The sequence below is a fragment of the Festucalex cinctus genome, chromosome 12 (genome assembly GCF_051991245.1).
Source record: "Festucalex cinctus isolate MCC-2025b chromosome 12, RoL_Fcin_1.0, whole genome shotgun sequence".
Lineage (NCBI taxonomy): Eukaryota > Metazoa > Chordata > Actinopteri > Syngnathiformes > Syngnathidae > Festucalex > Festucalex cinctus.
The window spans coordinates 20,231,446-20,247,578 of record NC_135422.1 but is presented as its reverse complement, the minus strand read 5'-3'; the positions used below and the strand labels follow the sequence as shown (position 1 = coordinate 20,247,578).

The following is a 16,133-nucleotide window of genomic DNA, read 5'->3' as shown; positions in this document are numbered from 1 at the left end:
ACTTTTGCCGTGTTGCTAATTAATTGTCGCCTAACTGTCTTTGTGTTTCCTCGCCGCTCACTGCTGTTTACTTCCTGTATGGCGCTTTAATGTCGCCGTCATTATCCCAGCACGCCGCCCGCTTCCCGCCCTCGCCATCACGCAGATGTGTTTGTGTGTTGGTGCTGCCGGTAAACATTGGAAGCGTGGGGGGGTTCTTTTCTTTTCAAAAGTTCCCAAGGGAGGTGGCGGAAGAAAACTCGCACGGTCGAGTACTCGAGTCGAGCGGCTCGCCAGCAGCAGCAAAGATGTCCGATTTCCGCCGAGGATGGTTGCCGTGGAAACAGACCTGGACCGTCCACTGGATGAATTCCGGCGAGCATCCAAAAGTGGTTCTGTCTCGATTAAAGGATCTGAAATTTTGGATCCGAGGCGATTCACGTGACAATCCACCAGGAGAGCCAGCAGAGAATTCAATGGAAGATTCTGAAAACAATTTACGATCCGCAATCCCGTGAGAGATGGTCAGGTGTGCTTCAGGAAATTACTTAATGGCAGTTATTTGGACAAAAAAAGTATTTTCTATGAAAGAAATCCTGGGAGCAACCTGGATGATGTTTGCCTGCATGCTACTTGCTACAGTAGCTAGCTGAGGAGACCGGATGGGACATATTAGCTTAGAGCAAGCCTTAGCTTGTTGGTGAGTGAGTATATAGCCGCCATCTTGTCTTGTGTTTGGCTCCAAGCACTTATCTGTATATATGCCGATCGACCAAGACTTTTGAGGTGACGAGGCGGCCATATTGCTCCTCCCAAGAAACCTTTCTCGGCATACCAACCGATACATTTACAGCATCCAAATTGGAGAACATTTGAGACACTACTTCGGAGAAACAGCATCATTTATCATGTTTTCAATTTATTAAACATAAACAAGAGGACTTCACTTCTCAACTTGCCTTAAATACGTGGATAAATTATATGCTATAGTGATGTTTAGTACAGGAGGAAACTTGTTATATTTTTTTTTAATGAAAGAGCTGTAAGAGCTGTAATTCAACAAAAGATGCCTCTGCCACATCTAATATTGGGCTCGAAGGAAGTGAGTGAAAAAGGAAAAAGGGGTTCTGCAAAGCAGCACATACCGTCCACGTATTATTTTTTTGAACTTGTTAAAAAATTGTGAGCGCCCCGGCACAACATCCCCACCCCGCCTCCGGCCTTATACTAACTTCCTACGAGGCTGCATATGTCTCAAACTGTATGTATAGTTGATACAGTAGTCGCCAGTAGCTGGCGAGGTGGGAGGAGCAAGATGGCCGCCCTGTGACTTCAACGGCTTGCGCTGGCGCGCATGAGCTATCGGCTATCCAGTGGTAAATACAGGTCAGTGACCCGCGCTAAATGCCAAGCAAGTCAACAAAATGACACTTCCGGTCTACGCTAACTTTGCCATCTTTTAAGCTAGGACTGGTGCGTGCGTGTGCGCGCGAGTGTGAAGGGCGAAAAAACAACAAGTGATTGTTTTTTTTTTTGTTTTTTTTTGCGGTGTGTGTTTCCGGTGCATGGAAAAGCGAGGAGAGCGTGAAGCGCGAGACGCGGCGTGTTAATTGTTCCTCCTTTTGTTTTTGTTGCGTCTTTGTTGTGTTGTGTGCCATCAACAGACGGAGGGACGCCGTCTCCTCCTCGCCTGCCTCGTGTTTCCTAAACATACCAGAGCGATCACGCCGACGTGTTTTTTGTCATTCAACGCGCCGACAGAAAAAAATAAAAAATAAAGGAAGCGGCTGCGGCGTTACCGCGGCAACCGCGCTATCGTCCCCTCGCTCGGTGTGCCTTGACGCACGCGCTTGGTGCGTTGTGTGCTTTATTGCGTATATAGGAGTGTGTGTGTGTGTGTGTGTGTGTGGGTGTGTGTGTGTGTGTGTGTGTTAGAAAGTATGTATAATTGTGCGTGTATGACTGTGTGAGAGTAAGTAACATTGTGTGTACCCTAATGTGAGTGTATATGCACATGTAGAGGTTTGTGTGAGTTTGTACGCATGTGTGGATGGTGTCACTGGTGATACTGGTGATGACGAGCGGGGGGTGAGGGGGGGTCGCTGGGGGGTCATCATCCATCCAAATCAGGATTAATCAAGACGGCGTCTGGCATCAAATCAGACAAATGATTGTCGCCATTGAGCCGGCGATGGCGAGGCGAGGCGCGGGGGCGAGCGACCAACGCCGCAATCAGCTCGCCGTCGTCGTCGTCGTCGTCGTCGCTCACTTCCTGGAGATTCTTTTGCCAGCCGATCGTCTGAGGGGCAAAGATTACATGAAATGAGCTTTGCAGCAATGACACCAAGCATCCACTGGACGCGCTAATACTGTATTCAAAGAAATGCTCACCAAATTGTACCTTGTGGAGTTGCAGGCTCCACTAGGAAGGTCTACTGTTAGCCTAGCATCCAACAAGTGGATTTTTTGGTGGGCGTGGCCAAGGCTCATCTGACTTCCGTGTGTTTTTGACTACAAAATGAGTTGGGCGTGGCCGAGTCTCGTCTTTTCCGCATGCTCCTGTTTACAAACAGAGTCCTCACGTCTGCGCAGTGTCGCCAGGTCTACGATAATTATCGTATTTGTACGACCGCGATTAAAAAAAGAAGAAGAAGAAGTGGTCATGCGTTACCGCCATAGCCATAGGGATCTGTGCTAAAGAAGGGGGCGCTAATGCACCAAAAGTATTTGACAACCATCAAATGGAAGTAGAAGAAGAAGTTCGTAGTCTTGTGTAGTGCGGCAGCTGTAGCATGATTAATTTACTAATTAGGTCAGCAAGATACACAGTAACCGATCAGGATTCTACCTTTGGCTCCAATGTGGCAGAATTATGGTTAAGGTAAGACATTTTTAAACTACCACAAAAAGGAAAAAGCTTCTCCATAGGGGAAGTTCCATCCAACCGGAACCTGCACCTGCCTAAACTTTGTGTTTGTTTGCACTTTTTTTTTTTTTTTTATGTTATATAGCAATCAGCAACTCATGCTTGAGCTGTTTCCTTTCTTTGTAAGCGCCGCATGGGCTCATTTTGGAGTACTCTGAATTACAGAAAAACACGTGAACAACATTCAAACAACGAGGTTTGAGACATGGTTTTATGAATTGATATTGGGCTATGGAAGGGGTTATCGATTCGATATCGATATTTTAACCCAGACCTAGTTGAAATGGCTTCAACTTGACTTCATTTCTTTTAAGTTTTTTTTTTTTTTTAATAACTTTGCAATTGTGTAAAACGTTTTAACACGGACTGCCGTCTACAGTAGTACATGTGGCATATTTGTTACCAGAGGGGGCAGTCAAGAGCAATCACAGCGCAAAAACAGGAAGTGAAGAAAAATGAGGGCGCAAGTTTTTTTATTTTTTTTTATTTTTATTGCGCAATTATATACAAACAAGGCACATTTGTATCATCAAATAACAAATTACTTGACACAGACTGAGCAAAAGCATTCTTGAACATTGAAAATAAAATACAAATAAATAAAAATAAAATAACATTCAAGTAGACAACAAACATGATTTTTTTATTTTTATTTTATTGAACAACAGTTTCAAACATAAACATCTACAGAAGAGAATTAGAGTCAGTGAAGAGAAGAAAAAAAAAAAAGGTTTGGAAGGATTCTCACTTTATTCTCAGAATTCTCACTTTAAAGTCAAAATTCTGACTCTAAAGTCAGAATAATAGTAAGACTAATAAAAGCCATATTAAAAGTATCGATTCATGGTTTTTATGAATCGATATATTTCGATTCGATATATTGATAGTTTAGATCCGTTCCTCTTATAAAGTTAACTGAAAATTGAAATAAATACTTCCCTGGCATGAAAATGGATTTCGCTTTTGTTGGCCGTCAGATTAAAAAAAAAAAAAAAGTTATACCAATATTTGTCAAAATGCTCAATATCAGCGCTGTCTCTATCCCTAATTGTTTGACCTTTATTCTTCCGATGCCCTTGCAATGTGTGTTGTGTGTTTTTGTGACACTTATTTTTCGTTGGGAAAAAAAAAGTTTTTTGTGTCTTGTCCTCTTGTGAGCGTTTTTCTCACGCTTCACCTGCTCCCGCCAGTGCCGCCGCCTCATCGCCCCCCCGGGGGACGACGAGGTGCGGTTTGGGGCCACGCCGCCACAGTTGAGCAAGTCTGGGAACGAGCTGCAAGGATCTTCCCAGGCGTGCGAGGTGGCTCGTTAACTCACAGGCAGGTACGCACGCCGGTCCGCTGAGGAAGTCGAGCGGTCGGGCCGACGCGGGAGGAGGAGGCGGAGTTCAAGGGTCAGCGTCCAGGGCGGGAGGGGGATGGGCTTCCCGCCCAGGTAATTGCAGGATTGGTGGGTGGGGAGAAAACAAACAAAAATTGTCAACACACAAGTCACAACATTTGGACTTTTCCACATTCGCAAGGAAATTTGAAATTATTTTACAAATTGAGCTCATCCTTTCGTAAGGAAGCATATTGCATTCACTTGGGGAAAAAAAATCTCCCTGTTTTTCTAATTTTTGCGGGGAGCTTTGTCATTTTTTTTTGGGAGGAAATTTTTTTTCTGTTTTTCTGAATATTTTTTTCTGTTTTACTGATTTTTTTTGTGGGAGCTTTTTATTTTTTTTTTCAACTTTTTATTTTTCTTTTACTACATTTTATGTGGGGAGCTTTGTGGTTTTTTGAGTAACTTGTTTTTCTGTTTTTTGGAATTTATTTTTTTCCGTTGAATTTTTTTGGAGGAGCTTTTTGGTTTTTGGGGGGTTTTTTTGAGTATTTTTTTCCTGTTTTTCTGAATATATTTTTCTGTTTTACTGAATTTTTTTACTGAGTTTTTTTTTTCCTTAACTTTTTTATTTTTTTGTTTCAGAATTTTTATTTCTGTTTTACTGATTTTTTTTGTTTTTTGTAGAAACTTTTTTTTTCCTTAACTTTTTTTATTTATTTTTTTTCTGAATTTTTTTCCTGTTTTACTGAATATTTTTGGGGGGAGCTTTTTTTTTTTTTTTTTTTTTGAGGAACTTTTTTATTTTTCTGTTTTTCTGAATATTTTTTTCTGTTTGACTGAAAAGAAAAGAAAAAAATCCGAAAAACAGGGAAAAACTTATTCAGAAAATCAGGAGGGAGAACATTCTTAAAATATATATATATATATGTATATATATATATATATATATATATATATATATATTCCAAAAAACAGAGAACGAACTTTCCTGTTTTAAGAGTATTTTTTATTTATTTTTTACCTCTGAACTCCAAGTAACTTGTTACAGACCACTGACCTGTATATCTGACTGAATAGCCGATCTTGTTATCCAGTCATATATACAAGTCAGTGGTCTGCGACAAGACACTTGGAATTCAGAGGTAAAAATAAATAAATAAATAAATAAATAAATAAATAAATAAATACTCCAAAAAACAGAAGTTGGTGCTCTTCTTTTTTTTGGAGTATTTTTTATTTATTTATTTATTTTTTAAATAATGTTTTCCCCCTCCTGTTTTTCTGAATAAATTTTTTCCTGTTTTGTTTTTTTTTTTGGGGGGGGGGGGGGTTGTTTGTTTGTTTTTTATGACAGGAAAAACATTCAGTAAAATAGAAAAAAAATATTCATAAAAACAGAAAAAATATAAAATATATATATAAAAAAAAAATACTCCTCCCAAAAATTAGTTAGAAAAACATGATTTTTAAAAAAATGTATTTTATTTGTATTTTTTTGGGGGGAATGCAAGACACTTCCATACTTCCGCGTCAAAGCATTCTTACCTTAAATTGTTCCTTGATTGCAATTTGTGACATCTTGGGAACTGGTTTCTCACATTTCAATAGTTTCTACTTTTTCATATTTGCAGGCTGTTGACAATAAAATGCCCAAATAAGGAAACGCTGCATATTGACGGCGTATCTGCTACTCCTTCCAAACGTCTCACTTTGCAATTGTGCATTAATTTCCGATTAACAAACGCTTTACCGATTTCGTTTGAATGAATTGCGCAACATTTCAATTCCACCTTCAGCATTCGCTATAGAATAAAATTCATATTCATACACAAGCACAACAATCATAACATGCTGCTGGCAATGGGATTCAAGAAGAGAAGCAAAAAAGCACCAACGGCGGCAATTTAAAAACCCTAAATCAAACAATTAATTATATCATCATGTTTTTAATGACGTATTTTGCTATTACTCAACATATTAATATATGATTTCAACATTCACAGTTAAACACTATCAATAATTCATCATAAGCAGCAGGAATCAAACTTGATTTCATTTGATTTCCAACTCTCCGCTAACAAGACGCGGCGTGCTGATGAAATGTCGGATTCATATTCATATTCATAACATTACCACGTTAAAAAGCGCAAGTGAAATTTAACACGTCAGAAGTTAAATGTGTCCAAAATTAAACGGATTATAAAAAAACTAAGCACAAATGGGGAACGGGGATTTTGGGTGTCAATCCAAACTTGAATTTTAAGAGCAGCCAAACTATGGAGAAAAAAAAATTGACTTCAATTTTAGAAAATATGTTCCAGAATCTGCGATTGGTTGGCAACCAGTCCAGGGTGTCCCCCGCCTACTGCCCAGAGCCAGCTGAGATAGGCGCCAGCAGCCCCCGCGACCCTTGTGAGGAATAAGCGGTCAAGAAAATGGATGGATGGATGGATGTTCCAGAATATAAAGATACTGAATATATAGTAGTCAGATTGATATCAACTGTTTTTGACTTGCAATCAATAATGATCAACCTAACACGATATTGTGATGAGTTCAATGAGGTCAGTGTTGATCATCATTATCATTGAATAATAATAAAACGTTCTAAAAATAGATGAAAGATGTCAGAAAAGTAAAGAAGACACCTCATACAAACAAAGGCACAGGTGGCGATCAATAATCAATCAGAAAGCCGAGCAGCGTGTGATCGGCGAAAGCGTTTCTCGGAAGCCCCGCCCCCGGCCATCCTTCTCTGTGCCGACACCCTCGGGGGGACAGCGACGGCGGCATGGGGATACCTGTTGGCTCCTCCCCCTTCTTCCTGATTGACAGATGGCCGCTCCATTAGATGAGAATGATAAGTGGCTCTCCATTGGGGGAAAGAGCTTCCTCTTGACCTCTGACCCCTCCGCCACTGCCACTCTTGACCCCTCTTAGGACGCCCCCCCCCTCCCATTGCTCGGTTCCCTCCACAGGTGCAAGACGTTCCAGGATTGTCTTGACTTTTCATGCGAGGACAAGGAGAGATTTACTTTTGTAGTGATTGACCGATACCGATTATTAGTTGTCAAGTAGACCGATATTCATTTTCAGAAAAGAGAAAATATTACCATCAAGATTTAAAAAAAAAAAAAAAAAAAAAAACTTTTTAAATTTTTTTTTTTAAACATACCTTTATAAAGAATTGATAGCTTTGTTTAGAAAAATATAACAAAAATAGCAGGGAGCTTCTAAGGTCTAAATAAAAAAATGAAGCAAGCAAATACTTCCCTAAAGTTTTCTACTGTTTAATAAAATAAATAAATAAAAATCAGCATTAGGGCTGCACAATATATCGAAAAAATATCGATATCGCCATATTGGCCCTTGCAATATGCATATCGCAAAGGCATGCAATAAGTTTTATACAGAATTTTATGCTTTTTATATGAATTTCACCAGTCAGATGTTAACTAAAATGTGCATTGCCATCCAATATTTGAAAATTATCAAGACATAATTAGAATTAATTAACTAAGATTACATTCAGGTTGCTTATTTTGTCGCATGAAAAATGTTTTTCTTTCATTAGATAATAAAAATGTAATTTCTTTAGGTACATGTTAAATATCGCAATAATATCGATATCACTACGTTCGGCAAGTATATCGCATATCGCATGTTTTTGCAATATCGTGCAGCCCTAATCAGCATCATTTTTTTTTAACTTTTTTTCCATTTTTTTAAAGTAAAAAGTGTAATCGAAATTCAATTCCTATTTCAATTATTACATTCCACAATTACAAAATCGGCATAATCGTAAACACAAATAATATTTTTAATACTAATTTTGACTTGTTTATATATTTGCATATATATATATATATATATATATATATATATATATATATATATATTTTTTTTTTTTTTTTTTTAAATGACTAATTCAAAAAATCTTGTTCGGTCCAAAAGGAACTTACGTAATTATAGCGTTTCCCATAATTTTATTTGTCTTAATAAGATATTTTCTTGTTTTTGTACCATAAAATAATCCTTTGAATAATGGTAATTTCATTTATTTCCACAATAATCACGGTTATTCACTGAGGGACAAATGCGCACGTCGACTAGCTGATTTGTGGTTTGGTCATGGTTCATAAAACGTTTCAAAAGCTTGGCAGACAGTAAAAAAATGTGTCTTAATATGTTTGAAATGTCTTGGCGACAAGTAAAAAATGTCTGTGAACAAATTGAACATCTTACAAATCCTGATGAAAACCCGAAATTCGCTACGTTCACAAGCATTCACCGCTCGGTGAAATACCGACTTGAGATTTGTAAAAAAGGCCGATGCCGATATTTGTCAAAATGCCGATAATCGGTCTATCCCTAGTAATGAGCCACATGCTGCTTCACCGAGTCGAAATACTTGATGATGGTCTGATGATGGGACCAAGTTCCATTTTGTGGTTTGTGGTTGGAATGCTGGCAGTCGTGATTTTTGGTGATGTGTTGTGGTGGAACTTTTAAATACTCGTAATTACGGCGGCGATTGCGGCAAACGAGCGCGGCGTCCCAGGCGAGCGGGTTTGCGACATAACAAGTCGCTTTTGTTGACGCGGCGTCTCGCGATCTGTTTTCATGACGCCGCCAGCGGCCCGCACGCTCGGGGGACTCCGCGCCAGCTGCCGCAAATCACACCTTCAATTACCGAGCTCTGCCTTCACGTGCGCAAATATTGAGTGTGCCGCCGCCGTGGCAAAGCAACACCAAAGTCTTTACGGCAAAGGCACCAGACAGGCGCCGTGACCGCCGTGGACAGCGCAGCGGCCAACGGGAAGCAAGCAAGGAAAGGAAAGGATGAAGGAAGTGAAGGAAGAGGTGAGGGAGGAACAAAGGACGGAAGAGGGAGGAAGCGAAGGTCAATTAAAACTGGAGAATACAATTTCTGGAGAAATTGCATGTGAAGGCTGAATGAAAACTGTGGAATGATTTGGAATGATATCGATGTGCAATGACTGAACAATTGAAAGTTGGAACCGTTAGAATCGGTGAATACATGTAAAAATTAGTAATAGGCTGTTTTTTTTTCACAGCCCATACTGATTCAGAAGTAGTCAAGGAGACCGATAACCGGTATTTCAAGCAGATATTCATTTGCAGTCAAAGAGAAAATATTATTGGCATAATTTAAAAAATGTCTTCTTTTCATTTTAAACATATAAAGAATTGACAGCTTTGTTTAAAAATTCTAACAAAAAATGCAGGGAGTTTTTTTAAATAAATAAAAAGTGTAGAGAATCGGTTGAAAATGTGGAAGTAAATGTGAAATGTAGAATCTCCCATTAAGAATGAGTGGGGGAAAAGTAGGGTACAAAATGGGGAATTGTGGATAAGGCATAAATTTTGCAATTGAAAGAAATGGAAGTGTTCATGGCGGAAATTTGTAGAATATATTGAAGTTGAAATGAAGTGAATCGGATGAAAAATGTGGAAGTAAATCATGGGAAATGTACAATCTCCCATTAAGAATGAGTAGGGTACAAAATGGGGAATTGTGGCTAAGGCATGAATCTTGGGAATGAGAAAAACAGAAGCAGTTGTTGCGCGAATTTTTGGAATATGTCGACATTTGAATGGTGAGAATCGGTAGAAAAATGTGGAAGTAGTAGCGCGTCAAAGCGCGGGGAATAAAATGGAATAAGTACGGGAATGCTGTAGAATAACTTCCAGCCTTCACACAATAAAGTCGACATCTCCTCATACAGAAAGCATTTGAAAAAAAGACAACCGCAATCCTGGCCAGGGTCAAAGGTGAGCACCAAAGTGGACGGGCGTCACCCCTGCTGGGGAGGTCAAAGGTTCCACCAAGACAGGAAGTCCTCGTCTTTTGAGCCGTCCCATTGGCAAGGATGACGTCGAGGCGCTCGTTTCAAACGCAGAGAGTTGGACGTCGTTGCTTTTGCCCCCTAAACCGAATCCTGTGACACCCCCAACCCCCGCCCACACCACCACCACCACCACCCCTCCCATTAGCGGCAACTTTGCCGGCGTAGCGAGTCATTACCGCCACTGTGAGCCCCTCTCAGCTCCAAACATGGCCGCTTGTCACCGCCGCGCTTGATTGGCAGCATCCAGGGGGTGGGGGGGTGGGGGGGTCGGCGAGGTGGGGGGGTGGGGGGGAGGGGGGGCGGTTACAGTTCTGTGATGGGAACGCCACTCGAGATGTGAATTGGCTCGGCCACTCCAATCAGGCCGCTGGATGACAAATGAAGTGTGTCTCTCTCGCCACCCCCCCTTCACCCAACCTCCCCCCACCCCCCACCTTCTTCTTCACACTTGTCGGCCGTCCGGGCGCAGGGAAGAAAAGGCGAGTTCATGCGGGAGTGCTTGACAGCAACACAATCACATTCCCATTCAGTCCCCCCCACCTCCCTTCCCCCTCCCGCCTGCTGCTAGCGCGCTAGCACGCTAAAGACGGCGACGACGACATGGAGGAGGAACGTCGCGGCCCAATTAGAATCTGTGAAAGACACAAAAGGTCTTTAGAGGTTTGGACAGGTGTCTCATTTTGTCTCGTTTGGCCGCAGGACACTTTGGCAGCTTTTTCAAGCGTTTGGTGGGCAGCAAGCGAGGAAAAAAGTGAGGAAAAGGTTATTTGTCGCGCTGTCATGCCGCTCGTCTTCCTCGCCATCCGTGGGAAGTGAAATCATCTTCGTCTTTGCGTCGGGGTCACGTCGCTTTGGTCCAACGCTAAACACCAAAAATAGAAAAAAATAGAAATAGTCAAAGTTTGCACGAGTCATTTGTTTTCCCGCTGTTCTGCGTATGCAAACGTGCTAATGCTTGGACGGATAGGAGGGCGAATCCCAACCTGCCGGTAAGACGTCATAAAAATGTCCTCACACTGAAAGTAGAAAGCCACTAAAAGAGAAAATAAAATGATCCCTAAACAGGAAATAAAAGCAGGAAGTCGAGAAAAAATTCAAACAGAAGGTGGAAAGATCTTCAAACAGGAAATAAAAGTTCCTCAAACACTTACAACAGAAAGTCCAATGATCTTCAACAGGAAGTAGAAAGCTCCCCAAACAGGAAATAAAAGTTCCTCCAGTAGGAAGTCGAAAAACCTCAAGCAGAAAGTCGGGAGATCCTCAAAACAGGAAATGGAAAAGTCTTCAAACAGGAAATAAAAGTTACTCAAACACTTCCAACAGGAAGTCCAAAGATCTTCAACAGGAAGTATAAAGCTCCTGAAACATTAGGAAGGGTTAAGACGAAGCAAGCCTTGTTGGTATTTAATAACTTGAGGAAATTACTGTCTGATAAGACCTTTTTTTTTTTTTTTTTTTTTTTTTTTGAAACGGGAAATAAAAGTTCCTCCAGCAGGAAGTAGACAAATGTCAAAGTCGGAAGATCCTCAAAACAGAAATTGGAAAACTCTTGAAACCGGAATTAAAAGTTCCTCAAACACTTCCAACAGAAAGTCCAAAGATCTTCAACAGGAAATAGAAAGCTCCTGAAACAGCAAAAAAAAAAAAAAAAAAAAAAAAAAAGTCCCCATAACAAAAAGAGGAAGTTGCACTTCAATACAAAATGTAAAATGCAAGTAGAAAGCTCCCACAATATGAAGCAGTATTTATTGTTTTGAGTTTTTTTTTTTTGTATATGCTCCTTTTTTTATTTTTTTTTTAGTTTATGTGATATGATGTGCAAGAATCTCCATTGGGTTTTTTTGGTTTATTCTTACAATTTTTGTTGTTTATATTGTTGTCATGTTCAGGCGTTTCATTCTCTACAAGTGTATGTCTATAGTAATGGAAATAAAGTCAAAAAAAAAAATGTAAAAAAAAAAAAAAGTAGAAAGCTCCCGAAACAGGAAATAAAAGTTCCTCCAGCAGGAAGTAGAAAACCCTCAAACAGGAATCAGAACTTCCTTCAACAGGAAGTTGAAAGCTCCTGAAACTGAATTAAAAGCTCTTCCGATAGGAAGTAGAGAAACCTCAAACGAAAAGTGGGAATTGGAAAGCACTTAACTCTTTGACTGCCAGCCATTTTCGGAAAAGGTAACCCCATACTGCCAGCTGATTTACAGAATTTTACCGATCTTTCAAGCTCCACAGAAAATGTTGTGTTAGGACTATGGAAACGCGGATACTACCAAATGAAAGATTGAAGTCTCATCTTTCATCTAAAAAAAAAGTTTGTTTCTACCTTATTCGGATCTTCAGTAATCAACAATAGAAAACAGCTTCGTTTCACCCAAATCCTCTATTTTCTTCCAAAATACGGAGAAATCAAGCTTTTTGTGAAACGATGTTATTTCATGCACTCTAGTGAATTTGGCACTTTTTTTTTTGCATGGTGATTCTACAAACACCTAAACTTCTATAAAACACTACCCCAACAATAAAAAATGTTTTTTGATTACAAAATAAGTTTATTTACATGCAACAGTAGCAATCCAAACAAACAATTTGGAAAACTCTTTGCAAACTATTTACACGTGCGCAACAGTTTTTGTCAGTCTGCTTCTGCATGGACTGATTTGCGTCGAGGTTGGTATGATGAACGATGTGCTGGAGAAGTTCATCCGTGATGAAGAGCTCCAGGATGTCAGCTGGCAGGTGGGAATTCAGCTCTGCTGCAGCATCCCTTGGTCCTGGTTTTGCAGCAAAGGGGAAGATGGTTGGCTGCCAGCCGAATTCATCAACTTCAAGCCAGCCAGAATCTTTGGGATCTGCAAATATACATTTCAATATCATATATTATTTTAGAGCACTGTGATACAATGTGTGTGTGTGTGTGTGTGCATGTTTACCTTTTTTTCTTGGATGTATTGGTTGATGCACATTCTGTAAATTATAGAAGACGTTTACCATCAAATATTTTATTAGTGCTGTGGAGAATCTTTTTTTTTTTCTTTTTACCTTTGTTCTGCTCAATGTGAGAAGGGTCACTTTGGGTAGGAGCTGAAAGAAACATATACAATTACAATACTATCGAAAGACTTTCCTTTTATTGTTGCGGTGTATTGAAAACGTTTTTTTTTTTTTAACCTTTCTTTGTCGTAGAACCAGCGGTCGGACGTTGCTGTGAGCACGATCTATAAAATATACATTCACGTTTGTATAGGTAATAGATGTTTTAGTGTATATCAGCACATTTACACACGCTGCTAGCAGATCGCCCGAAAAGTTAGGAAAGTAATCTTACTAGCAATCTCTTAGCATGTTAGCGCTTACCTTCACGTTCTTTGGAAGACTGTCCAAGACTGTCTTGCATCGGACCCATAGTAGACGTCATCGTCCGATGAAACGTCATCTGTGCAGACGTGCTCGGTTGTGCACCACTTTTCTCCGGTGTTAGCATCGCTAGCCGGTGGGGCCTTAGGACGTGGTCGAAACGGCCGCGTCACCGCTTCAACTATGACTTAACCCCGTCATCACTGTGCTCTTGAGCACTGGTCGATGCTTTTGAGCTTTGAAAATAAGGATCAAGCGTGAGCTGATTGCCATCTGTAGCCTTTTTGACTCCCTTAGCCAAGTTAGCCATTCTCTCCCCCTCAACACTCTAGCTCAGCCTCTCTTCTTCTACTGTTGTCTCCTACCCGATCTTGTCCAAAAGACTCATCACAGCCATCTTGTGGCCAGGAATACTCATTATAGTAACCCGATCGGCTTGATACTTGGAGCACAGCTGCCCAAGGCTTTCCTCCACACGTTTCCATAAAAAAACATAGTAGACGTCAATTAACGTCTATGGCTAGGATTATACTGAACGTTTTTAAACGTTTATGGCGGTCAAAGAGTTAAAAACAGGAAATAAAAGATCCTCAAACGCTTCCAACAAAAAGAATAAAAAGATCCTCAAACAGGAAGTAGAAAGCTCCCGAAACAGGAAACAAAAGTTCCTACAGCAGGAAGTAGAAAAACCTCAAACAGAAAGTCGGAAGATCCTCAAACAGGAAATGGAAAGCTCTTCAAGCAGGAAATAAGTTCCTCAAACACTTCCAACAGAAAGTCCAAAGATCTTCAACAGGAAGCAGAACATCTTTCAACAGGAAGTTGAAAGCAACAGAAACAATCAATTACAATTTCCTTCCAACAGGCAGTAAAATCCTCCCTAAAACAGAAAATAAAAGTTGTACAAATGCATTTGAACAGGAAGCGGAATGATTTCAAAACAGGAAGTAAGAAAAAGACAGACTTCCTGCCAAATAGTGACGCAGGTGCCCGGCCTGAACAAGAACAAGCCGTGTTGGCGGAACGGCGACGCAAGCCGGCGACTTGCAACGGGCCTCTCACCACGATAACGGAGGAGGGGGTGAGTGGGGGGGGGGTAAGCAAAGGTTTTTTGGGGGGGAGTGGGTGGGGCACAGGGGGAGTTTGAGAGGAGGAAATGTGAGAACGCTGGAGGTGACAGGCTTTGTGCGAAGGTGTGAACGGTGGAGACAAGAGAGCACTGAAAGTTGTTCTTGTCCTGAGAGGAAGAGGACATTCACTCCTCTCAAAGACCCCCCTGCCCCCCTCCCCCCACGGCCCCCCCACCCCAATTAGACAAACATTAAGGTCGATTAAGGGTCCTCACGGGAACGTTGGCTCTATATAATTACCTTAATGGGCCGACTCTTTCTCTCTTTTCGCTCTCTTTCTTTGGACCCTCAATGTCTTAAACAAACTTGGAGGGCCTGAGCTGAAGGTGGGGGGGGTGGTAGGGGTCCTGGGGGGTCAGACAAACGTTGATGGGCAGCAGGAGGGGGACGAAGGGGGGCGGGGGGCCCGTTTCCCCATTAGGCTTTGTGGCCGAACTCCGTCACAAAGGCCTCGCTTGAATCGAAGCTATTGGCCCACAAACAAGGAGCTGTTCCCACCGAGGGGGGGGGGGGCACAAAACAGACCCCCGACTGGGAGGGCGAGGATGAGGACGGTAGAGGAGGATGAAGATGTCAGGCCTGACGGCGATGTCATGTGTGGTCGTTTGTTTAACGACAACGCAGCCTACTTCCTGTCGGCCATTTTTGCTTCGAATGGCGATGATGTCATGTCGTGGTGTTTTATGATGTCGTTTTTTCACGTCTTGCACAACTTGTATGACGACGATGGGTGACTACCGATACCAGGTATCTTATCGATGCCAATACCAGGCTTAGTTTAAGGAATCGGTACTCATGGCAGTGACCGATTACCATTATCTGCCGATAGAGCTGTCAAAATGAATCAATTCATCGACAAACGATTATCAAATTAATCGACAACTATTTTAATACTCGCGTAATCGTTTGGAGGCATTTTTTTTATTTTAAGTTGTCCAATTGCTCTGATTTCAGCCCATCAGCAGTAATTACGTGCTGATTTCTGTAGAAATGGGAAGATAATCAATCTTCTCTCATGACGGATCATGAAAAAAAGACCAATTATCTTTTGTGTTTTTTCCAAATAAGACATTTGCAAACATCTCTTTTTACTTTGGGAAATAATGACCGAATCGTTAATCATCAATCCACCTTTTTTTTTTTCTTTTTTTTTTTAAATCACTATACGAATACGAAGTATAAACACTGATTAATAAACAGTCATCAGAAAAAAAAAATGCTTTTCTAACATTAAAATGAATCCCATCAGTTGATGAATCGATTGCATAATCGATAGATTAATCGATTCTAAAAATATTTGAGATAGTGACAACACTATCTGTGGCCGTTTTACGATCAGGGACAAGAAATTAGAAATGATATGAATACAAATTTGCCATTAATTAACTTCATGCAATTTTAAGAAAAAATAATATTGGGATATAGAGGTCTTTCTATAAAATTATTTGTGGGTGAGGATGTTTATTTAGTAGTGGTATCTGTATTTGGTATCAGTTAGGGCTGTGCAATTAATCAAAATTCAATTATTTTAAATTATTACACTCCAA

The 16,133-nt window shown here is 40.6% G+C and overlaps 1 protein-coding gene across 1 annotated transcript; it reads right to left on the bottom strand.

The window, feature by feature from the left end:
- Positions 1-10,677: 10,677 nt before the first annotated feature.
- LOC144031834 (uncharacterized) lies at positions 10,678-13,953 on the bottom strand. Its single transcript, XM_077539301.1, has 6 exons — positions 13,457-13,953; positions 13,271-13,317; positions 13,142-13,183; positions 13,033-13,066; positions 12,716-12,951; positions 10,678-10,737 (listed from the first exon to the last, which is right to left on the bottom strand). Exons 1-6 carry the CDS (start codon positions 13,581-13,583, stop codon positions 10,678-10,680), a joined length of 546 nt encoding a protein of 181 aa, XP_077395427.1. The 5' UTR covers positions 13,584-13,953.
- Positions 13,954-16,133: the final 2,180 nt, after the last annotated feature.